The following is a 26,514-nucleotide window of genomic DNA, read 5'->3' on the forward strand; positions in this document are numbered from 1 at the left end:
CTTCTCTTTGTTGCTGTTTCTTCAAAATCCACGGTGGTGCCCTAAAATGGAGGGACTATGTATGAACACTGCTGTAATTTCTACACAGTGAAACCAAAATGTATAAACATGGCCTTTATTAAAATGACCGTTATTAAAATCTGACAATGTGCACTTTAACCACATGGGATTATTTTCTATTAGAAATCTCAAATTGTGGAGTACAGAGACAAATAAATAAATGATGGGTCTTATAATAATGTCCCAAACATTATGAAGGGCACTGTACCTGTACACCGTTTAGCAGTTACATACTGCCTGCTGCTCAACCATGACATGGACATGGCAAAACAATGTTTATGACAAAGAGAATTGCTGCCAGAGACTGTGGCCAGTGGCATAGTTGAGATCGCTGAAAGGAGTATATCTATTCCACATTCAACATTAACAACCATTTTCCCAAGTCATCCCACAATTTGTTCTTGTTTGCATAATGCAGATGACTTAAACATGCCCCACACTTTGCTAGTTGCCTATTCTCCTTACAAACACCGTAATAGGCATCGTTCTCTCTTCAGATACTGAAAAAATCCTATCTACCAGTCGAGCAAGATGAAATTTATGGGAGGGCATCTCGTCACTCAATCTGATATTTGCTGACACCAGCTCAGATCTTGGAACACTTCGTCAAAGGATAGTTTGGAGAGAATATCTAATATATAAAAGTCTGTGCCTGTCGCCTGCCGTCCGTCCGGCTGCCTTTCTGCCTTTTGATTCGTTTCCATCGTGTGATGTCACACTGCCCAATGCTCGCAGATGTCCAATCACAATGCCCAATGCTCGCAGATGTCCAATCGGAATGGATCCATTTACATGTACGGCTGCCGGCTGCATTTCTTCCTTTGATTCCCTGCAACTCCGAAACCAGACGAAGAATCCCCGACATCTTTTCCATTTCGGTAGAGATTTCACTTTTCTTTCTAAGTATCCGCTCCTCATTACATTTCGTCGTGTTTAAGTACACGTTTTTAATCAAATCCTCCCCCCCCCCCCCCCCCCCCCAATATTTCAAAAATAAACTGGCTTCTCACCCATAGAATCAGCACCAGACCCAGCCCCTGGTGAACGTTCCATCGTGTGATGTCACAATGCCCGATGCTCACAGATGTCCAATCAGAATGGATTCATTTACATATGCCTTTGCAGGAGCCCCAGCCCCTGGTGAACGTTCCATCGTGTGATGTCACAATGCCCAATGCTCAAATACATTGTTGCCATAGAGGGAGTACAGAGAAGGTTCACCAGACTGATTCCTGGGATGTCAGGATTTTCATATGAAGAAAGACTGGATAGACTCGCCTTGTACTCGCTAGATTTTAGAAGATTGAGGGGGTATCTTATAGAAACGTATAAAATTCTTAAGGGGTTGGACAGGCTAGATGCAGGAAGATTGTTCCGGATGTTGGGGAAGACCAGAACAAGGGGTCACAGTTTAAGGATAAGGGGGAAATCCTTTAGTACTGAGATGAGGAAAACATTTTTCACACAGACAGTGGTGAATCTCTGGAATTCTCTGCCACAGAAGGTATTTGAGGTCAGTTCATTGGCTATATTTAAGAGGGAGTTAGATGTGGCCCTTGCGGCTAAAGGGATCAGGGGGTAAGGAGAGAAGGCAGGTACAGGATACTGAGTTGGATGATCAGCCATGATCATATTGAATGGTGGTGCAGGCTAGAAGGGCCGAATGGCCTACTCCTGCACTTAATTTCTGTTTCAATGTTTCCCTCTCATCACCCCTCTCCCTCTCCCACCCATCCCTCTCTCCCCCACCCCCCTTCCCTCTCTACCCCACCCCCTTCCCTCTCTCCCCCGCCCCCTTCCCCTACCCCTCTGTCCCTCTTCCACCAGTCCTTCTACCCCTCCCTCCCCACTCTTCCACTTCTCTCCCCTTACTCCACCCCTCTCCCTCCCTCACCCCTCTCTCTTCCCCTCCCTGTCCCACCCCTTCCCCTCTGTCCCTCTTCCACCACTCCCCCGTCCCTCTTCCACCACTCCCGCTACCCCTCCCTCCCTCCCCACTCTTCCACTTCTCTCCCCTTCTCTCCTCCCCCTCTCCCTCTCCTCACCCCTCTTCCATCCCTCTCTCCCCCACCCCTTCCCTCCCTACCCCACCCCCTTCCCTCTCTCCCCCGCCCCCTTCCCCTCTGTCCCTCTTCCACCAGTCCCCCTACCCCTCCCTCTCCCACTTCTCTTCCCTTACCCCACCCCTCTCCCTCCCTCACCCCCCCTCCCTTCCCCTCTCTCCCCCATCCCTTCCCCTACCCCTCTGTCCCGCTTCCACCACTCCCCTGTCCCTCTTCCACCACTCCTGCTACCCCTCTCCCCCTCCCTCCCTCCCCTCTCTTCCACTTCTCTCTCCCCCCACCCCTCTCCCCCTCCAATCCCACTCTCCCCCTCCCTCCACACTCTTCCCCCTCTCCCTCCTCATTCCCTTACCGTGCACAGTCTCTGTCTTTAAGAAGGAACTACAGATGCTGGAAAATCGAAGGTAGACATAAAAAAAGCTGGATAAACTCAGCGGGTGCGGCAGCATCTATGGAGCGAATGGAATGGTCAACGTTTTTGGCCGAAACCCGGAAGAAGGGTTTCGGCCAAAAACGTTACCCTTTTCCTTCGGTCCATAGATGCTGCTGCACCCGCTGAGTTTATCCAGCTTTTTTGTTGTTGTACCAGCCTCTCTCTCTCTCTGCCCATTTCTCTTCTCTCGACTCATGCACGCCCGCTCCAACCCCTCCCCCCCCTTCACCTCTCTCTCCCATCCTCTCCTCCCCCCCCCCCCCTCTCCCTCTCCACCCTCCTCCTCCCCTTCCTCACAAAATATTTTTGTGGAGGCGGCCACGCGCTCTCCATTCAAGAAGACGCTCATCTGTTTGTGGAGGCGCGTGCTTAGTATGTGACCAAAGATCTTATAGCGGAGCTCTCCGCTACAAGATCTTTGTGTGTGACGACACACACTCCCCCCCCCCCCCCCCCCCCCTTTGGTGCAGGAGGCGCGCGCAGCATCTGAACGCTCAGCGAATGTTCGAATTCTTCACTAATCGTCATTCTGACTTTGCTTGTGAAGTCAAAAGTCCTGAATTGCATTTGTCTGATGCAGGAAGATTGTTCCCGATGTTGGGGAAGTCCAGGACAAGCGGGTCACAGTTTAAGGATAAAGGGGAAATCCTTTAGTACTGAATGAGGAAAACATTTTTCACACAGATAGTGGTGAGTCTCTGGAACTCTCTGCCACAGAAGGTAGTTGAGGCCAGTTCATTGGCTATATTTAAGAGGGAGTTAGATGTGGCCCTTGTGGCTAAAGGGATCAGGGGGTATGGAGAGAAGGCAGGTACAGGATACTGAGTTGGATGATCAGCCATGATCATATTGAATGGTGGTGCAGGCTCGAAGGGCCGAATGGCCTACTCCTGCACTTAATTTCTATGCTTCTATGTTTCCCTCTCTTCACCCCTCTCCCTCTCCCACCCATCCCTCTCTCCCCCACCCCCTTCCCTCTCTACCACCACCCCCTTCCCCTCTGTCCCTCTTTCACCACTCCCCCTACCCCTCCCTCCCCACTCTTCCACTTCTATCCCCTTACCCCACGCCTCTCCCACCCCCACCCCTCTCTTCCCCTCCCTTCCTCTCTCGCCCACCCCTTCCCCTACCCCTGTCCCTCTTCCACCACTCCCCCGTCTCTCTTCCTCCACTCCCGCTACCCCTCTACCCCTCCCTCCCTCCCCACTCTTCCACTTCTCTCCCCTTTCTCTCCTCCCCCTCTCCTCACCCCTCTCCCTCTCCCATCCCTCTCTACCCCACCCCCTTCCCTCTCTACCCAACCCCCTTCCCTCTCCCCCCCCACCCCTTCCCCCTATCCCTCTGTCCCTCTTCCATCACTCATCCTCTCCTCCTCCCTCCCCACTCTTCCACTTCTCTCCCCCTTCCCCTCCACTCTCCCTCCCCACTCTTTCCCCTGTCTCCCCCACCCCTCTCCCCCTCCCTCCCTCCTCCCCCACATCTCTCTCCCCATCTCACCCCCTACCCCGCTCTCCTTTCCCTCCCAAATCTATCCCGTTTCCTCCTCCTCCTCTCCCCTCCCTCCCCTCTTCTCACCCCCCCCCCCCGCAAACGCCGTTGGGGAAACAGACCCAACGGGTCTGCACTTGGTCTAGTCTACATATAATGGTCGCAAGGGACCTGCAGGCAAACACGGATACTTTACACTAAGACTTGCTTGTGAATCAGCTCCCTGCACACGTCCTTATGCTATTTCCCTTCTGCAAGACATGGATCATGCTATGGCGAGAAACCCTAGAATAATAATTGTAGACACATCCAGGTGTTTGGGGCAGAATTAAGTCTTTCTAAAAACTGAAGCTTAGGGAAAGCCAATGTTATATCTGGAACCCATTCTTTGTAGTGCAGAAATAGCATCCATCTCCATTTCAACACTTGGGTCCAAACCAATGTGGCAGTATTTGATGGATAAGGCCCTGCTTCCACTATAGCATGGGCAGAAGCCAAGTAGTGTCAGAGCTATGAAACTTAAAATGCTGCCAATAAAATTTTATATATCAGTATTTTCAAAAGTGTTTTGAGGTAATAAAACTCCAGAAATCTGTCCTCACTCTCCATGGCTAGTGCAACCTTCTCTATGAGGAGATCTGCAGAGAATCGTATAGGAAGGCTAAGGAATGCAAAATACAAGAAATTAAGTACTTGCACAAGAGTAATTTGTCAATTACTGTGATTTTGGTCGTAATCAGACATAAGATATTGCTACTTTGCTTGGCTTGTGCTGAACATATACGATTAGCAGAAAAGCTATGGAGACCTCTGTCAGTATGAAGAATCAGGTTCTTGTTTTCACATCTACTACACTCAGTGAATTCACCATAGCAGTGCTAAAAGACCACAATGGATTACAAATTCTGCAGTGAGGTGCACAACTGATGACTTTACAAGAAGAATTTCAATCATATATTGTATACACGTTAAGGTTGCTAAGTAACATTTTCCAAGATTATCGGTCCAAACATATCAAAACAGCATTCTGGACAAGTCGTACTGTTGACTGCTAGCCTCATCCTAAGTGTTCAATGTGTGTGCATTAAACAAAATGGAAGACAACAATTGTCCAGGCTTTCTTGGCAGCACAAAGAAAAGTTCAATCTCTCCCATCCAAAAGGAAGGATGTGGGTATCAATTATTTAGTTTGAAGCATCTGAGATGTGGTCCCCAAGGCACACATTATATGTAATCACAATTTCTAAATGTGTAGAAGACACACAATTTAGCAGTACTGTGAACTGCAAAGAGTACAGTGATAGATGGCAGCAGGATACAAACATATTGGTGGAATGGGCAGGTGCAAGGCAGGTTAAATTTAATGCAGATAAATGAGAGATGAAGAATTTTGGAAGTAAGAATGAACAGAGTCAATATAGAATAAAGGATATTGTTTTAAAAGTGGTACAGACAGAGAGACCTTGGAGTATGTATGCAGATGTTTGTGAAAGTGGCTGGGCAAGTTTAGAAAGTTGTTAATGCAGCAAATACATTTCTGGGTTTTATCAACAAAGGCACAGAGTATGGAATTTATGCTGAATAGTCTAGTGTCAAATTTTCCTAAATTTTATGCTCTTCTTCTGTAAAGGGCTATTGCTGTTTATCATGGTAACTCAGAGTTTTAAGTTTATGTATTCTTGGACCATCATTACTCCACTCTATGTAGTAATCAAACAGAACTGGTTATTGAATAGCAGCAAGTTTATAATGAACAAAATGATGTACACAAATATACAGACACCAAGAAGAAAACAAACTTACAAACAAAATGCAATCCCATCATTGTAAAAGAATGCAATATCACCAATACTTGCCTGACAATAGTGTAAGCATATCCTTGATACCCTGAAAATCGAATTTAATTGTTCTGAACCAAAGTAGTGATTGAACTACTTTTTGAAAAAAAAAATGTCTTCTAGTCTCAATCATGAATGGCTGACTGCTAGCTCCAGACATGCCAAGAAGGGGAAACATCATCCCCGCATCTACTCTTGTTCAAACACTTGAGAATTTTGTCTGTTTTAGTGAGATCATCTAATTCTTCTAAATAGAGGTTCAATTCATTTACGTTCTTCTCAAAAGACAAACCCATCATGCCCATAATTGATCTGACAAACCTTTGTTGCACTTGCTCTCTCAGAAGTCTATCCTTCCTTAGATAGGGAGATCAGACAATTAAACAGGATTTCAAATGTGGTCTCACGTTACATAATTCTGGTGAGTTAGCTTTCCCTTTTGATTAACCTATATGCATAAGGTTGCATGGTAATTAGCAAAAAAGGATCGCAGTTCTACTAACAGCCAGGATAAATTCAATGACAAAAAGTAATTCTCTTCTGCAAGGGCTGAAAACCTTCTGAACCATACTCTTCAGCTTAGTAGTAGCAAGGGTCCATCAAATTCAATGTGGTTTTTCCAAGGAAGTCAGCTCACCATGTAACCATGAAATGGAACATTATTTCAAGAATATGCAAAGAGGAAAGAAAAATTCACATCACAGGAAACCATTAGAACAGAGAATTTATAAAATATTTTTCATCATTTAAAAGCATCTTTCAAAACTACCCCGTTCCTGCCTTCTCCCCATATCCCCTAATTCTGCTATCTTCAAGAGCACTATATCTAACAGCTTACCTGCTGTTTCAATTTTTCTTTTTCAAAAGCTGCTTTTTCTTCAGCTTCTTTCATCTAGAATTACAAGTTTAAAATATGTATTTAATTTGTCGCTAATAATATAGAAATAATTTTACTCTTTTTTCCTGCATTTTGAAAAGTTGCATTCAATTAATTTACTTAATAATATAGAAACAACATTTCAAAAAAGCACATTACTGTTATGTAGCTATTTGCAATTTTTTTACCCTTGAAACTTGCAAATCAGATCTGACCCTTTTAATTAGATGTACTGTTTGGGGAAAATAAAATCATCAATATTTTCTCAGTAATCTGAAAAATTACTGCACGTTTATTTCATTAAATCACTAGCCATTACTAAAGTTTAAATAATTTTATATTCTCACCACCTAAATGGTTTAATTTTTTTCCACAGATGAAATTCCACAGACCATCATCAGACATGTAGTCAGCATCCAGCTTACAAAAGCTGGAAGAGGAAATCTAAATTGCCCCATTTAAAACATAATTTTTCTGTTGGTCTAAAGGTAAAGGGAGCAAAATGAAATTGGAGTCGATCCATGATAAATCTAAGCCACCTGGCCAATTCTAATGAACTTGTCCCATATAATGAACACAATTCTGCATGTAACTTAATATAGTTCTTGAGCCTCTTTAATTTAAAATCCTGTCTTTGTGATGAAACACTAGTTCCATAATGGCAACATGATTACAAATTCCTCTCCTGCATTTAGATTAATACTACAGTTATTCAATTTAACAGTAATTAGTTGACTTCATTTCCAGCACACGCTATTATTTCACTATTTTCTCTATTGCCTAGTTGTCAGTTGCAGGGAAGCTTTAAATCTGAAACAAATTAATGTTTCGATACCCAATGAATTGTCAAAGGTACAAACACCATCACCAGAATGTGACGCAGTGGTAGAGTTGGTGCTGCCTTACAGCATTTGCAGCGCCAGATACCCAGGTTCGATCCTGACTATAGGTGCTGTCTGTACGGAGTTTGTACATTCTCTCCGAGATCTTCGATTTCCTCTCACACTCCAAAGATGTACATGTTTGTAGGTTAATTAGCTTTGAAACGTGTAAATTGTCCCTAGTGTGTATAGGATAGTGTTAATGTGTGGGGATTGCTGGTCGGTGTGGACTCGGTGGGCCGAAGGGCCTTTTTCCGTGCTGTATCTCTAAACTAAAGAAAATTAGGTTTCAGCAAGAAATAGTCTCCATTTCTCCAGGATCCCTTTATTCCTGCAATTCCGACCTTTCATCAACTCTTCCATTCTTTAAAATATTCCTAATTCCCACAATTTCAAACCAAGGTTCTGGCCATTTTACACTAGTAACTCGTGGCAGTGTGTCATATTAAAGATCTTGTGAAGTACTTGGGAATGATTCATTATATTAAAAGCATCGCGTAAATACAAGCTATTAATAACGAATGTTGTCAGATAATATTGTTCGTCCAAACAATCTTTGTTTTAGCTCTAATTAGAGCAAATATCAATTTGTGACACATTCCCAATGTTCAAATTGGGAGTATATGTGGCAAATTCAGCAATTTAAACTATTTTCAAATTCATATATTTTATATTCAGGGTATAATAGACAGATGAAACCGGATCAGGCAGTGCTGTAACCTTTACCAGGCATCATTGCTTCAGATCCATGTAAAATGCATTTAATTTTATCCCAACTACTTCTTGATGAACAAGGCTATTATTGAAATTCTCTGATCAATTTGAGACGACAAATATCATACTTGAATTATTGAATTTTAAAATATAGGAGGACTGTATAGCTATGCTAACTTTCTGAAACAATTTTAAATGTTTGTTCTCATTTCTCTGCTCTTTTAACCACACTAATCAAACAGGATATGGAGGTTTTGGAGAGGGCATAGAAGATGTTTATGAGGATGCTGCCTGGATTAGAGGATTATGCTGCAGGGAGAGGTTGGACAAACTTTGACTGTTTTCTCTGGCGCATCAAAGGCTGAGGAGAGACCTGAATTTTATAAAATCAGTGGTGCACAGATAGGGCAGTCAGAATATTTTTCCCAGAATGGAAATGTCAAATATTAGAGAGCATAGCTTTAGGTCAGAGGAGGAAAGTTTAATGGAGGTGTGTGGGTCAAGTCATAGGTGTCTGGAACACACTGGCAGAGGTGATGGTGGAGGGAGATATGATAGTGGTGTTTAGGAGGCTTTTAGATCATCTATGGCAGAAGAGATTATTTCAATTTGGCATTTTGGGTGGGGTTCTAAGCACGTTTCATTTTTTCCCCCAAACCTTTATATTCTCATTTAAATGTTGCATGGACCCTGCTTTTACAAGGAATTCCGTTGGCGATAGCAATCTTGATTAAATATCCTGTGAGCAATTTGATATGACATGCGCGTTATAGTAGCTTAATTTGCTGAATACCTTATTCATAACAGTTCTACAGGAGAGTTCATTAGTTTGCAAAGTCTGTTCCTTGTACCCCACTTTCTAGGAAAACTGTGAGAGTATAATGTAACAATTCAGGAGACATTACCTCAGATGCCTTTTGCTTCATTTCCTGACAGACATCATCACATTCCACCAGGACCTGCTCCTCAGTCACCACCATGCACAGTATTTCCTTACAGAATACAGAAAGCGTCTGGTGTTAATTCTTCAAAGAATGTTGTGTTAATTTAAAAGGAAACAATCTATTATGCAAGAAGGATGTAGTTGATGTTTTGAAATTAAATCAAACATTTCCTTGAATGTGCACACTTAACAATTGGTCACTTGACTTTTGGTCGTTGCACAATAATTGAATAATGAGATTTTTCATGTAACAAAGATGCTCCAGTGGAGGTTATACTCATGCATGGTTATTTTTCTGGCATTTTAAGCAAGTAGAATATAGTTGAATCTTGCTGAACAAAGTACAAGACTGAATTACAATAGAGACATAATTCCACAGCTAAATTTAAATAGTTTTTCCCTGCATGCACATAAACAAACTAATTGGAAGTAAAAACAAGGATTATTTTTCTTTACTAATTACATGTAGAAAATATTCTTGGATCAAATAATATTATATTTCATACATAATCACCAGAATTTAAATTCCTCAAATTAATCTTATTTGCCGTGAGGAATGTATCATTATTTTGGAAGCCTATGTTTCCTTCTATCACATCATAGTCTGACTAAAACCTCTTCAGATGCAAACCATTTCAGTAGAATCAATCTTCACACTATCAATCACTACATTCTGATATTTTCATTTGTCTTTTTTGTATTTCCTTTCCTCAGAGAAGGGGGTCATTCTGCCCATCTTGTCTATGCTAACTTTCAAAACCATCCCACCAACCCCAATCTCCATCTATTTTTCCTGCAATTCTATCTCAATGCCCACCCCTTCTGCTAGTTCTCACCAACACTACTATAGCCAATTAATCTACCAACTGCACATCTTTAGTATGTGGAAGCAAACTCAAGCTCCGAGGGGAAAGCTGTGTGGTCATAAGGGGATGAGTAAGCTTCATAAGACAGCACCAGAGGTCACAATAGAATCCCGTTCACCGGAATTGAGGCAGCAGCTCCAACTTCTGTGCCACTCTCTGGATCTCTTTAATTCGATGTACTTTGCATTTGCTGCAAAGTATTGACAGAAACTAAATCTGAAAACAATGAGTACCCAAATATTCATAAGTAAAGCAGTAATCTTCCTATCAACCTTCTATTAGGAATGTCAAATATCTATACACATGGATTATTGACATTGCTGAGGAATACATTTTGACATCACATTAATGCAGTGAAAGAATGGGCCAGAATGCAGGGACCTTCAGCCGTGAACCATTGGCTAACTGCTTTGCACTGGAAAACCAGTCTGTCTTCCACATCTGTGCACAGAATGTGGAAATCCGAAATAAGCTGGCATCTGACTTCCTGCCACTCGACTGGATTCAGCATCATGCCCAAATGCAGAGGACAAGCTTCCACTTCCAGCTTTCCAAAGTTGAGCTTCCAGAAGCTGAAGCATGACCCCATTTGAATTGCAGGGCTGCCAACTCTCACGCTTTGAGCATGAGAATCACGCATTTGAGCAAATTCTCACGGCCTCACGCTGATGACAGAATTCTCACGCTGTCTTCAGTCCCTGCACAGCAAAGATCCTATAGCGGAGGTGAGTAAAAACCATGAGGGTGAATGCATAGTCTTTTTCCTGGGATATGTGATTCAAGAACTAGAGGGCATTGGTTTAAAGCAGGGCTGTCAAACTACCGGCCTGCAGGATGATTTTTGGGGAAAAAAAGTAGTTTAGTTTCTCCCGTGCAGATGGTGTGATAGGTGAGACATGGTGGTGGTTCCAGCACCAACCCCCCCCCCCCTCCCCTCCGGAGCCAGGAGCGGACCAGGTGAGTGGGGGAGTCGATGCCGCCTCCTGAGCCACGGAGATGAATCTCGGCTAAGGCTCTGCTCCGATGCCCGACCCCCGGGTCATTGACCCTCACCTCTCCCGAACTCCAGCTGGACAAGGAACACCTGGGCCGGCACGCATTCCCGGGGGGGGGGGGGGAACACTTCCTGGGCGTTGCCAAATATCCGCTCACTCCAGATGTTGTCGCCACTTCACTGACACACACTCTCACGCACACACAAGGTTTAAAGGGATATAGGCCAAATGCGGATAAATGGGACTAGTTTAGATGGGGCATCTTGATCTGCATGGACAAGCTGGGATGAAGGGCCTGTTTCCATGCTGTAAGACTATGACACGTTGTAGAAAGGGTGCAATTGCTGTGGAGAGGATCAAGGGGCGATTTTATGAAGATGTTGGCTGGGCTGAATTTTTTTTTTCATTTTGAAGAAAGATTTGATAACTGGGATTGTATTCTCTGCAGCAATGGAGGTGAAGAATAAACTCAGTTGAGGTGAATAATATTATGTGAATAGGACCTGTTTTAGTTAACAAATAGTGTAGGAAGGAATTGCAGATGCTGGTTTAAACTGAAGATAGACATTAAAAACTAGAAAAAAATCAGCAGGACAGGCAGCATCTCTGGAGAGAAAGAATGGATGATGTTTCGGGTTGAGACCTTCAGACTGAAGAGGTTGAAAACCAGCCATAAAACACAATGACTGGAGATGTGTGTTATCTAACCAAGGGCAGAAATCAGAATCATGTGTTCATCTTTATTGACGTGACACCATAATAAATATATTCCAGAAAAAAAGATTTAATGGGGTGGCACGGTGGCGCAGCGGTAAAGTTGCTGCCTTACTACCACATGGGTTTACTCTGGATATTCTGGTATCTCCCTTATCCGAAAGAAGTGCAGGTTTGTAGGTTAAATGGTTTCTGTAAATTGTCCCTGGCGTGATGGATGGAACTGGTGTATGATAGATTGCTGGTCGGTGTGGACTTGGTGGGCTGAAGGGCCTGTTTCCATATATATTTTTTACATATATATCGTAATTTCATTGAACCATATATGATTGAATATGTGGCATTATTTTCATTTTGTTTCTATAGTCAAAGGGTAAGGTTGATTGATTTATTTGTGCAGAACAGTGATGGAAGTCCAACTCTTGCCTTGTTTCCCTGTGTTTTTCTCTCTATATATGCATAACAGCATGAATTATAATCTGGTGGCCATACATGAATATAGTCATTCATGTGCGGCACCTGTTGATCAGAGCCTGGCTCTACTGTGGAATGTAATTAGGAATGTAATTTAGCCTTATTGTCAAAAAGGGTAAATTAAAATGGAAATATTGAAATTTAATGTTTAAAATATTTTTAATTCGGAATGTAATTTAGCCTAACCTTATTCATATCTAATCCAATTTAAAGCATAAATGTTCAAGTGTAAATTAAAAGACTCGCTACAGTATGCACCAGATTGCACAATTGCAAGCTGAAAAACGCAAAAACTCCCTGCCTCCCTAAGGGGACACCCCCTCCCCCCCCCCCCCCCCCCCAGTCGCTACGCTCCGTCGCAATTTCTCACTCTCAACTCTCACCCAATGTTGGCAGCCCTGGAATTGGATCACTTTTATAAATAATGATTACAATTTAATCATTTGGATTATTTTATAAAAATCACTCAAAGGCATTTGAGAGAAGCAAGTTGTTGAAAGTCCATCAAGATCCACTGTAGATCCATCAGGATCTCCCTTCTTTGACTTTATTCTTTCTTCCCCATGGTCAGTCACTCCTCACATATCTGTGACACCCCGATACCCTCTGTCACCTTGAGTCTTAACTTTCATAACTGAAAAACTGAAAATGTGGCACATGCTGGAAACCTGACAGAAAACAGAACATGCTGCAAATACTCAGAACGGGATAAATGCCTCATGTTGAAGATCCCTCATCAGAATTCAGAAAGCGAGGAAAGGTGCAAGTTTTACAGTGAAGACAGCGCAGAGAGGGGGGAGGGGGGGGGGGGGTGGATATGACACAATATAAATTGATACAATGTACAATAATTAAGCTTTACCTTCTTTAACCGCTTACAGGGGCATTTCATCTTCACTTTCTGGTTGCAGCCCTCTGGACAGTTACCAGGGTGGCAGGTTGCTTTGCACCGATGTCCACATAACAACTGGTTAAAATGAGAGGGATGAATAGAGAATTTTGTTCAATAAATAAAAAACATAAAATGAAAAAAGTGATGAGCAACCTAATTCTTATTTAAAATTGTCCAATTTGCCCACAAACAAATGTTCTCGTGTTTTCATCTGAATTAGCCAACCACCATCACAACAGTCAGAACAAATAATAGATAGGAAGGGTTACAGATGTGATAGGATCTGAAAATAAAAATGAGAATTTACACCAAAAAAGGGAGAAAAAAAAGAACCGAGACATTTCTGACTTGGAATCCATTGCCAATCATTCTTGTTATTGCTGATCTGCAAACATAACTTCAGGCTGACAGCACTCACTTTCAAGGAAAGATTTGGACTGGAGATGAGTGACTGCAGAGGCTGGAATCTGGGGCATCAACTAATCTATTGGAAGAACTCAGCAGGTCAAGCAGCGTCTGTGGGGGAAGGAGTGGATGGAATCGTTGATGTTTCGGTCAAAACCTTGCTCGACTCATTGACCTCCTTTATCAAGATCTGGGCTGGGCAAGCTGGCCATTTGTATTTTTGAATAAAGTCTGGAAGTGATGAGGCATGGATGAGAGTTTTGACACCAGTCGACATAATGCAAGGATGGAGGTTGTGAGAACATTGAGGCAGACCTAGGTGGCCTTGATGTGATCCAAATTCAAGTTGGGTTCAAATATGGCACCAAGGTGACAAACAGTCTAATTTGAGAAAATTCACCGAGAGGTAGAATTGAGGGTGAGTAAATTGAGCGCAAAAAACAAAAGAATTATGGCTTTCATTTACTGTAGCCAATACTTGATTGAAACACATTTCTGCTCACCTACTTTTGTTATCAGGCAAGCATTCCAACAATTTAGTCTAAGAGGGATCACTCATCGTTGTGATAAAATAGTCCAGGGCATTACATGTGGAAACGGTCTTTTCTGAAAGTCAGCAACTCCATTTTCAGCTGACACTGAATGGCATTGTGTCGACAAGGAACTGACCATGGATACATTTATACAGGGTACTGGATGGTACATATATGGGAGAAACTAGATAGCTAAGTTTAGAACCGATTGTAGTCCCTTCTAGATGAGCCAGCGTAGAGGCAATATAAAGATATTAAGTCTGATGAAAGGACAAGTGAAACATGGAGGATAGCTTTGTCGTCGCCACATTGTTTGCCAGTGGTAAACTTTGATATCCCTTTCAGTATCCGGGAAAGAGTGGAAGCACCTCAGGAACACCTCATCCAAGTGATTTAGCAGCAAAGGATCCTGATTTAAATAAATATAAGCTAAGATTTTTCCCCATGAAAATGCATGTTGGAATACTTGTCTGATTACAAATGCATTTTCATTTAGTTCCCACACTTGGCTTCCGCATCAAATGATAAAAGTTAAAGCACCATCCAACTGATTTTCCAGTCCTATAAAGTGCACACCACCTGTTCATTTCCGGGTTCAAATTATCTACAAAAGCCAAATACAGCACAGGACCTAGCAACTGGAAGCACGGGAGGAAAGTCAATCATGGTCAAAACGTCCCAGAAGCTCAAAGCAGCAGGAATGCATTGTAAGAGTAATCTGGCGGCTAACCAACTTCCTCACTCGCCCACTTTTCCAGAGGCATTTTATCCCTCAGGATAAAGTAGAGAAATTTCAAGGCACTACAAAAGTGGGGAAGAAAGGGCGAGACCCAACATCATGATTCCACACACTTCCATTACTTTATGTGTGAGCAAAAGGAGAAATCTGCCAATACTCAGTACAGGTCTGAAATAAAAAATTAAAAAATTAAGCTCTGTGATTTCATTCACTAACATATTCTGATATAACCGTGAACTACATGATTCAGGATATGGCTGAGCAATTCTTCAATTTTGGTGAGTGGACGTATGTGTGATTATAAAAGGCATAGAATTAAAAGCATAGAAACAGGCACTTTGGCCAAATGCACCAACTATGCTAGTCCCACCAACCCGTGTTTGGCCCATATTCCTCTGAACCTTTCCTCTCCATGGGGCCTGTCCAAAATGTTGTTATAGTACCTGCCTCAACTACCTCCTCTTGCAGCTCATTCCACATACCTACCACACATGTGGAAAGGTTGTCAATCAGGTCCCTATCAAATCGTCCCCCTCTCATCTTAAACCTATGTCCTCTAGTTGATTCTGGGTTAAAAAAACTGCATTTACCCTGTCTATTCCCCTCACGATCTTATACGCCTCTACAAGATCACCCCTCAATTTCCTGCGCTCCAAGGAATAAAGTCCTGACCTATCCCACCTCTCCATCAGCCTAAGTCCTCGAGTCCTGGCAACATCCTTGTAAATCTTCTCTGCACGCTTTCCAGCTTAACTATACCTTTCCAATAGCAGGGTGACCAAAGCTGAACACAATAATCCAAATGCGGCCTCACCAACGTCTTGTACATTGTTCCAATTTCAATTCCAAATACCTTGACCGATGAAGGCCTATGTACCGAAAGCCTTCTTGACAACCCTATTTACTTGTGACGCCACTTTGGAGGAAGTACGTACCTTCACTCCCAGATCCCTCTGCTCTATAACACTCCCCAGGGTCCTGTTATTCACTGTGAATGTGCTGCCCTGGTGTGACTACCCAAAATGCAACACCTGCATTAAACTCCACTACCCGTTTCTCAGCCCACTTGCCCAACTGATCGAGATCCTGCTGCAATTTTTGATAACCATCTTCCCTATCCAACTTCTCTAAGCCAATTCTCTATCCAGTCGGCTAGCTCTCCCTGGATGCCATGCGATCTTAGCTTCCAGAGCAGCCCGTCATGCAGAATCTTACCTACAATGTTAGACTCAGTAGTCTAGAGTTCCTAGACTTTTCCTTGCAGACCCTCTTAAATAGAGGTACAACATTAGCCACATTCCAGTCTTCCGACACCTCACCCATGTATAATGATGATTCATACAATTCAGCCAGGGCGTTTGCAATTTCTTCACTATCTTCCCACTGGGTCCTCAGATCAGGCCCACGAGATGTATCTACATTCATACATCTTATAACGTCCAGCACCTCCTCAACTGTAATACAATCAGTCCTCAAGACATCTCCATTAACTGTCTCAAGTTCCCCAGTCTTCATGTCTTTCTCCATGGTTAAAACAGGAGAAATACTCACTGAAGACCTTTCCCATCTCCAACAGAGATGACTGCCTTGGTTTCTGAGGGCCCCTATTCCCCTTTTGGTTATATTCATTTTGCAGGACCTCATCCTCTGCCTGACATTGCCCTTCCCCACTGTGCCTCAGAGCCAGGCTCAGTGCCACAAACCTGACTGCGACTACTGCCCACACCTGACAGGTCATTGCCTTCAACATTATCCAAAAGGATATACAAGTTTTGAAGGGGAATGGCCACAAGGGTCACCTGCACTCTCTGTCTACTCCCTTTCCTCATGGTCCCCCACTTACTCTCTTCCTGTCCCTTAGGCATGACCATCTTACTACAACTATCTATGAAGCTCTCATTCTCCCGGATGCTACTGAGGTAGTCCAGCCGCAGCTCCATTTCCCTAAGGCAGTGTGTAAGGAGCTGCACCAGAATATAATTTCCACAGGTGTAAACATCAGGGACACCAGCAGTTCCCCATACCCCACATCCTGCAGGAGGGACATTGCACCAGTCTACCACCCACCACAACTGCACTAAACCAAGAGAGAAATAAACACAACAATCAGACACAAAAAACAGCACACTGTACCTTTACCTCCCGTCTCTCTCTCCATCAGCCTTCACACCAGAGCCTCATGAGCCAAAGCCTCTCACTTACCCTCACAAAGCCCTTAAAAGTCTTGAGCTGAAGCCTCACACTTACCCTGCACACAGCACTTCACCATCACCCAGCCACTCTCCCAACACAACCACTCCACTACATCTTGCCTTATTTTTATTTACTCCTCAATTAGCCAATAGTGATGACTCAACCAATGCAACGGTAACCTTCTGAAATCTCTCGCTGCTGCTCAGACATTGAAATAGACTGACTCAACCAATCCAATGGCTGCCGCATGTCAGTATTTCCAAGATAGCTAAAGTCATTTGCTTCTTTTATCATTAAGATGTATAACTGTTGAGATTGTGAGCAGATCCCTGTTTCTGGGCACCCACATTAGCAATTCCAGGTTAAAAACTGCACAGTCTAAAGTGTTAAACGTCCCATGATACTGTCCTTTACGAAACAATGGAATATTTCCCCCTATTAACCACATGTACTTGCAACGTGCATTTATGGTAAGTATCACTGGGCACTATAATGGTGTGATCTGCAGTCAATAAGAAAATGTTCAACTTAAGAATTTCACAGTAACGGAATAAAATGAAGACTAACATTTGGAATTCCCCGACAAAACAGGTGGTCCTACATAAGTCTGCAAATTGTGTTGATGTTGTCCACACAGAAATCCAACCCATCTGTCAATTTGCCAAAGCATTGAGTTTGGGACGCTTCAGGACAACAAACGGGTCATTGATCTGGGCAATGTATGGGAGATTGGTGGTAATTACCACAGGCAGCATTTCAGAGGGTGGGCTCTGACCCAAAAGAAAATGCTGTTCCCAGATAGATGTAACATTTGACAATTAAAATAAATTACTGCTTCTTCCTTGGGACAATTGACCAATCGTTTAAACTACAGGACTGTCTTTACTGCTGAAAATTCTTCCATCGTACTTTGACATAATCTCCTGCATATCAGGTTCATCATGCATCCATAAATGTAAAACACGGTTGAAAAGTGAAATAGTAAATTTGATCAACAAAAACTGCTAATACTTTAGACACATGCTTCACTGTTTTCAGCTTTTTCACCATGGATAATAGTTTTTATGTCACTTCCCAGCACATTGCATGTTGACATTTGTTTTGTACTCTTCAAAATAATCCAACAGACTGAAGGGGCAGAACACCCTGACCAGAAAGTTTGAAAATAAATTGCCAGCTGGTACCGATTAGGGTAATGAGGCTGAGTGGAGCTCCACAGCATGTTAAACAGACATTGCACAATTCAGCAGATAATTACACAAGCATTTTTCAAATTTGCCATTCCAATCTAATTTTAGCCTCTTAATATTAACCTCAATTTAATGCAGATTTCCTGAAATGTTAATATAATCCTATTAAGTGTTAAAGTCTTTTAATGTTAGAATTTTAATTTTATTAGTTCCAAGAATATCCTTATTAGTTCTAATATAAAGTACAAAAATAAGTACATTTTCAAGTTATTGCCATTTATCAAGATTCAATATCATCCAATTAAAGTAACAAAAAGGTAACTGTGCTGCAACGCATCAGAACAATTGCAGAATATATCACATGTGAATGATATAATGTATAGAGCCAATTTCATATTCTCACTTATTTATAAGACTGTTCTGATAAGTATTTCCACTCTCACTTTCTGCCTTCTGAGAAAAAGAGCTGGTGAAGGGTTTGGCAAAGGAATGAAACACCAATGTAACCCATTAAATTTAGGAAATTTAAAGACTTTGCATCATAGTTAGCATATGGCTCTTCACATTTGAGTGAATGATACCTAAAAATCTCCCTTGACAGCTGCTGTTATATTAAGTGATGAGACAGACAGCATGCTTAAAAGAGAAAAAAGTCAAACATATAAGTAATTTTTAATACATGGTATCTGGTAACAGAATAGCTGAATATTCAATTTCTTAACAGACAAACTCTTTGTTCACTTCTAAAGGACTTTGTTTGAACATACCTGCTTAGGACATTGATTTTTGCAGGAATTAAGGCAAATTTTAGTTTTAGCATCAGCTGTAGTCATTTTTCTAAAAGAAGAAATAACATATATGATGTTGACAGAAAAATGTAGTATAACAATAGCCTTCAACAAGATTAGTTCACAAAGCAATAGGTTTGAGGGTTATATATGTTTGTCTTTCCAGAATATTAATCAAACCTTTTTCCAAAAGCAGCTCCTTAAATAAACATTCATTATTCACTTCCTGCCCTTCAACATAATTACCACAAAGGTAGGCAGACATCACACTCCTGGGCTTATTCTAAATTAGTTTTATGCCCCATTTTTAAGGTTTCTTAACTTAGCAATGTGTTCTTAAATTATTTAAACATATCGATGTCATGAATATATCGTACAAATTTTATAATAACAGCAATTGCAATTCTTTCCAAAATACATTAGTTAAAATAAAAGATCCAAAGAATATAGTTTGCAACAGTCAAGCCATAATTTTCTATCAAATTCGCAGCATTTAAAGTAAGTATTCACTAGAGTCCCCAGCTGTGCCTCTTTTTACCTTGCCAAGTAGGTTTTTAAGGTTTCTTAACTTAGCAATGTGTTCTTAAATTATTTAAACATATCGATGTCATGAATATCGATGGCTATCACAATTAAACTTTGCCAATCATTCTCCAGGATGTCAACAGTGAGGAACTTACTATGTGGGACATGATAATTTATGTTGTTATTTGCACCAGTTGGCCATTATCGAAGCAGAGTTAATAGTTCAGACAACAGGAAGATTGGAAAAGGGGCTGTGGTTGCTGAAATTGGATAAATGGAACACAGCTTTAAATTTGCATGGAATGGCAATGATACTACATGTACTGAGAATGCAAGACATGATATGTGGAATGTACAGATGGCCAAAAGCAAAGGAATTGAAAGTGGTAGAGAGGTGATTGAAAGAAAATCGCTGTGGGTGGATGATTAAAGTAATGTGATTGAAGAAAGGAAAAGCAAGTACAACAAGGGTAATAAGGATGGGATGGGTTTTTTTCCAGTTTAGAGACAGCAAAAATGGGAAAAGACAATGGATTCTCATGAATTTGCTTTTCGGCCATTTCTGAATTTGAATTAGCACGTAATTCAAAATAAGGAATTTTGATGGCACTTAATATAATTTGTAATCTAAATAAAAACTATTTACATTTGACTATAATAAACAAAAGACAAGAGAAGGAAAAATATGTATTTAAAGAAGTTGGGAGTCCAGAGGATGGAAATCAAACAAGGGAGCAGAATTGCTCTGTTTTGTGAATGAGCACATTAATGTGTGGCTGTTGAAGTCAAACAATGAGGTTTTACAAGTGAAGTGAAGAAACAAGGAGTCTGAGTGAGAGGGATCTGGATGGAAAGAACCCAGGTTGTGGTTGAAATTAAGGTAGTTATTCAATTGTGCCAATTTGGAAAAGACAAGATAAAGATCAGGAAGTATATTTAAGGAGGGGTTGGGAGGGGGGAGGGGGGAGTTGTGCACTGATAAACCATGCAGAATATCATACCCACAACTACTGATACAGTCATTATTCCTAAGAAAGTAAATACTCTCGATGAAGGGGAAGGGACAACGGGATAAAGAAGGTGGGGGTGACATGAAAGGCTAATGGTTGTTATCTAGATTTAATCAGCATCACCCAAGCAAAAAAACATTCAGAATGGCCTAGTTTATTTAGCTAATAGTTCTCTGTCCTTGGAACAATATAAGTAATTTAGTTTCAACATACGTGCATTCCACATAAAGGGTTGCCATCTTGCAATAACATTTTGTTCGGATCATCTGTGAACATGGGGCACATGTATCTTCGTGACATGGCTGAGTGCACGGATGAACGCAACCAGGTGGCCGAGGATGGCTACACACTTCTTCACACATCTGACATTCTTTACCAGCCTATTCAAAATAGAAAAAAAGTGTCATGCAACATTCATGAATTCACTATAATTACAGGCACAAGTGCAGAAGTTCAACCTAATTAAAATGTGATCAGTTATTATGTATTAATCAATAATACTAAATGGATTGATAGCATCAGTTTGTTCAGATAGGATGTAATAGATTAGTCAGAACTTCAACATTATTTGTGGGAGAGTACAGAAGAAAAGATTTCAGCATATTAAGATCATTGGGATGTCTAATTAAAACACTTGAAGAGCGATATCTCTCCTCTCGACTGAGACTGGGCTTGCCAGTGAAATCAATCAATCAGTTCCTATCCAGTTTCCAAATAGGGAGTAGTCCTTTGCCTTCCAATAATCCTGCCGCTTTCTAGCAAAAAAAAGTTGCAGACTGTTGTGTTCATGCACTCCAGCAGAGTTTTACATTACACTAATGAGTCAATGATCTTATTAAACAGCATGATAATAGTTTGCCAATTCTACAAAGCTGTCAACCCCTGAAGAGAGGAAAACAATTATTTCTATGGCCAAATCTCTTCTCCAAATGGAAATTTTCAAATGTAAAATGACATCAGGTTTATATCAATTTTAAATTTAATGTTAATTTAATTTTAATCTAAAAAAACATATCTAGATTTCATTAAATTAGCAAATTAATGTAATTTTACCATTATTACATTACTATAACTGTGACCATGTTAACTAGATACATATGGCGACAGAGACGCAGGTTGATTTTAAGCAGAAATTGTAACATTTACCAATCAATGAAAGTAAATGTGCTTGCCATCTAAATTTTAACACTATAATTTAGTCATAATTGAATTGAATTGAATTTCTTTATTTGTTATTCAAAAACAAGATTGAACCAAATTTCGTTACCATGCAGTCATAACAGTAAAAAAGCAACAAAACACACAATTAAACACAATTTAACACAAACATCCATCACAGTGACTCTCCTCCAGGCACCTCCTCACTGTGATGGAAGATAAAAAAAGTCTTATTTCTTCCTTGCTTCTTCTCAGGCAGTCAAACTGCTGCGTCGAGGCGATAGAGGCTCCCAATATTAAAGCCCCTGCCGGGCGATGGAAGATCCTGCGGCTGATTTTAAGCCGCGCTGGGCGATGAATGGCCCTATGAACGAGCCAATTACGATTCGGGGCGGACGAAGCTGCTGTTGCTGGAGCTCCCGAAAATCGGTCGCCGACTAGGGACCTGAGAGCTCCCGATGTTACAGTCCACAAGCCTCCGAAGTCGAGTCGCAGCCACAATCGCAGTGCCACCACAGCCACCAAAAGTCCGATGGTAAGTCCACAGGCTCTACGACCGGAGCCCTCAAGGTCGATTCCAGTTAGAGGCCGCCAGCTTCTCGATGTTAGGCAGCAGCGCGAACGGAGATACGACACGGAAAAAGATCGCATCTCCGTTGAAGGTAGAGATAAGAAAAAGTTTCCCCACCCCCCACATAATACACAACTAAAAATAGACTAAAACATACATCTAACATTAACAATAAGGCAAAAAAGAAAAACAGACGGACTGCAGGCGAGCAGCAGCTACAAACGCAGCGCCACCACAATTATGAAATACAGGTAGTTCTGCTATAACACATTATATCCTTAACACTCATTGGATATAATGTAAGTGATGAATTAGGGAATACTATTTGTATTACAGTCCTCCATATGGTTTGGGACAAAGAACCATCATTTTTTATTTGTCTCTGTACGCCACAATTTGAGATTTGTAATAGAAAAAAATCACACGTAGTTAAAGTGCACATTGTCAGATTTTAATAAAGGCCATTTTTATACATTTTGGTTTCACCATGTAGAAATTACAGCAGTGTTTATATGTAGTACGTTTGGGATCATTGTCTTGCTGTAGAACCGCCGGCCGATGTGTTTTGAGGCATTTGTTTGAACTTGAGCAGATAGGATGTGTCTATACACTTCAAAATTCATTGTGCTACTCCCATCAGCAGTTGTATCATCAATGAAGATAAGTGAGCCAGTACCTTCAGCAGCCATACATGCCCAGGCCATAACACCCCCACTACCATGTTTCACAGAAGAGGTGGTATGCTTTGGATCTTGGGCATTTCCATCGCTCCTCCATACTTTGTTCTTGTCATCCCTCTGATACAAGTTAATCGTCGTCTCATCTGTCCACAAGACCTTTTTCCAGAACTGTGGTTGCTCTTTTAAGTACTTCTTGGCAAACAGTAACCCGGCCATCCTATTTTTGCGGCTAACCAGTGGTTTGCATCTTGCAGTGTAGCCTCTGTATTTCTGTCCATGAGGTCCTCTGCGGACAGTGTTTCAGATCTGTCGGACAGATGTTTGGGGATTTTTCTTTATTATAGAGAGAATTCTTCTGGCTTCAGTTGTGGAGGGCTTCCTTGGCCTGTCGGTCCATTTGCGATTAGTAAGCTCACCAGTGCTCTCTTTCTTCTTAATGATGTTCCAAACAGTTGATTTTGGTAAGCCTAAGGTTTGGCTGATGTTTCTAACAGTTTTATTCGTGTTTCTCAGTCTCATAATGGCTTCTGACGTTCAGTGGCACAACTTTAGTCCTCATGTTGATAAACAGCAATAAAAGTTTCCAAAGGTGATGGAAAGGCTGGAGCAAAGACTAGGTGCTGAGAGCTCTCTAATACCTGCATTAAGGAGGCAATTAAACACACCTGAGCAATTACAAACGCCTGTGAAGCCATGTGTCCCAAACATTATGGTGCCCTGAAATGGGGGAGCTATGTATAAACACAGCTGTAATTTCCACATGGTGAAACCAAAATGTATAAAAATACTCTTTATTAAAATCTGACAATGTGCACTTTAACGACATGTGATTTCTTCTATTACAAATCTCAAATTGTGGAGTACAGAGGAAAATTTAAAAAATGATAGGTCTTTGTCCCAAACATTATGGAGGGCACTGTATGGTGTCCAAATTAGTTTTTACTGTAATTTTGATCTGGTAGTAGAAAACCACTTTGCAAATTGACAAGAAGAAAAAATGTCACAGATCTAAACAGTATAGGGGTGAAAAAAATCCTGTTTCTATATAACCTCCCCAATATAATCAGACATACATCGTCTCTTAAGATTGATTAATAGGACTGGGTGTTACATTCCCTAACATTTCACTACAATTGACATTCTTGGGTATGACCACTAGGTGAATTTGCTAACAATCACACATCTTCAGTTGTGTACCTCAACGTCACTGGGTGTTTCGGCCTTTTATCACAAGACACCCTCAGTCGAGGCAGGCCCACCGCAGGTTGATCAGACCTGGGTGTGTGTCTTATTGTTAGCCTCTAGATGGTCACGTGGCAGCCCAGACAGCATGTTTCCTCTTCAGCCACAGCCAGTGACTGCTCCGTTCGGCGGCATTGGCAAGTTATTTTATTGCCCTCCTTTGTGCCTGCCCTATGACTCCTACTTCCCTCAGGAGCCTTGCGGTGGAACTGGCTACAAAGCCCCTGCACCCCACCTCCACTGGACACACCCTTACACTCCAATTCTCTCCTCTGCCTCTGCTGCTAGGTTTAAATATCAAAGCTTTTTCCTTTCATAAGCCTCGTCCACAGCCTCCTCCCATGGGACCGTCAACACAGATGCTCCTTCACAAATTTAATTAAAATGTAACACATTCATACCCCTCTTGATCAGTATTGTGTCTCTGTTGTTTTACACTGATGCTTTCCCTAGGTCCAGATTCCATATTTCACCCCTTTTCCTTCCTCTAAACACCAACCTGCACAAACTTTACTTTTTTTTTTTTTTAAATGCCATCAGCGTCGATTGTGCACTGCTCTGGTGAGAATCTCCCGCAAAGCCCTGCCCTCCCAACTGCTGCAAGCTGCTGTGCTGGAAGCTAGGTGAGAATCTCCATCCTCTGCTGGGACTACGAGGACCCAGGGCTGCACCATGGTTAGCACAGGCTTATGTGGGGACTGGCTATGCTCCATGTATCCAACTGTGCCTCTCATGACCTCACATTGGATGTGATGGAACCCAGCTAGAGATTTATTTATGACCACGTCGCACCCTTTACTTATGCCTGCCAAACACCAGCCCTCACAAACAGCCTCTCCACACCAAGCCTGGTAATGATTCATCAACACCAAAATCAGTAGAGTTGAACCAGGTTCCAGGCACCCACATTCCTGTATAGCAGCTGTAACACGCCAGGTTACTGATACAGCAGCACTGACAGTAACATCTCGCTTTCTCCTTTTCTCTTGCCATGACCCTCACCTATCCAAATTTTTTTTTTTAAATGGTCTATATTTATAACCTATTTTTAAACTCTGGGCATTTTATTTTTCTAAAACAGATTATATCTACAGCCTAGATTCAATGTCTCTTGTCTTTTGGAAGAGAAAGGGGAAAATAAAACGAGAGGAAGTGTCATTCTCCCTCTCTTCACTGCCTTTCATGGCTCAACAAAATTGCATTATTAGGCCAGAGCCCCAGAGGAAGAACAGTGAACACTTTCCCAGCAGGCCAGAACTGTTGAGAGTGGATCATAGGTCAGAAGAGACCAAGGCAGGATGAGCATTTAAATTTAATTTGATGTTTTCTTGTAGGTCAGACACAGCACAAATATACTGTAGCTCCAGGCCCTGTTAGACTGGTATTGAGCACTTTTTTTGCATCAGGAGCAGTCTTGTAATTTTGTGTTAAGCAATTTCTGTCTTTGTAATGATCTGTCAAAAAACTTGTAAGTTGACAAGAAACTTTCCAGACTCCACATCCATGCATCAAAATAAAGACATTTATTAAACAGCCACAAGACCTATTTTCTTAAAATAACTATTAAGCAAAGTTCATCTTCTCATAACATCATGGAGACCAAAACCACACTTTTTGTTTGGAGATCAGAATCAGAAGATACAAAGCTGATCAATAAAGTGGTTCCGAGGCACAGTATCAGCAATGATCAAATTGAATGGCTGAACAGGTATATAAACCCAAAAAGAGAAACTTGAATATTATTCATCCTTCACAACATAGGCTTGAGCGGTCAATTTATCTTTCCACTTCGTAAAAATATATTTTATACATTAATTTTGAATTATCTGCAAGATACCGTTAAAAATATTGAATGTTTTATCTGTGGAATCTACTTAGTAAAATCAGAACTCTGAATTTTTAAAAGACTTAATGAGAATAAAGATAAAGTGCGCATGCAATAAAGTGAAGGAATTGTCCCGAAACAATAAATAGATTTTTAATAAAACATATCACAAAGTAGAAGTGACAGTATTGTACATGTGAATATATGCTATAAAGAGAACTGATGTGCATTGGAAAGAAGTTCATAACAGAATGAGAGATTACTATTACATTAAGAAGCTTACTACAAAGGTGTAGTAGTAAATTCTGGATAAAGTGAAAAGAAAGGAGCATGATTTAAGAGACGTAGTGAAGAGGAAGTTACACAAGAATGAATCACATGGATTTTATGACATCATTTCCATAAATATAACACCAT

The 26,514-nt window shown here is 41.5% G+C and overlaps 1 protein-coding gene across 1 annotated transcript in view; it reads right to left on the reverse strand.

Annotated features, from left to right (window-relative positions):
- nfxl1 (nuclear transcription factor, X-box binding like 1) overlaps positions 1 to 26,514 on the reverse strand; it is a 124,348-nt gene that overhangs the window by 13,189 nt on the left and 84,645 nt on the right. The window contains exons 17-21 of the mRNA XM_033028165.1: positions 20,835 to 21,001; positions 19,066 to 19,135; positions 13,209 to 13,313; positions 9,260 to 9,346; positions 6,721 to 6,774 (exon numbers count right to left, since the gene is read on the reverse strand). Of these exons, the coding sequence (XP_032884056.1) occupies positions 6,721 to 6,774; positions 9,260 to 9,346; positions 13,209 to 13,313; positions 19,066 to 19,135; positions 20,835 to 21,001 (483 nt within the window). The remainder of the gene's footprint in view (positions 1 to 6,720; positions 6,775 to 9,259; positions 9,347 to 13,208; positions 13,314 to 19,065; positions 19,136 to 20,834; positions 21,002 to 26,514) is intronic.

The sequence above is a fragment of the Amblyraja radiata genome, chromosome 1 (assembly GCF_010909765.2).
Source record: "Amblyraja radiata isolate CabotCenter1 chromosome 1, sAmbRad1.1.pri, whole genome shotgun sequence".
Classification (NCBI taxonomy): Eukaryota; Metazoa; Chordata; class Chondrichthyes; order Rajiformes; family Rajidae; genus Amblyraja; species Amblyraja radiata.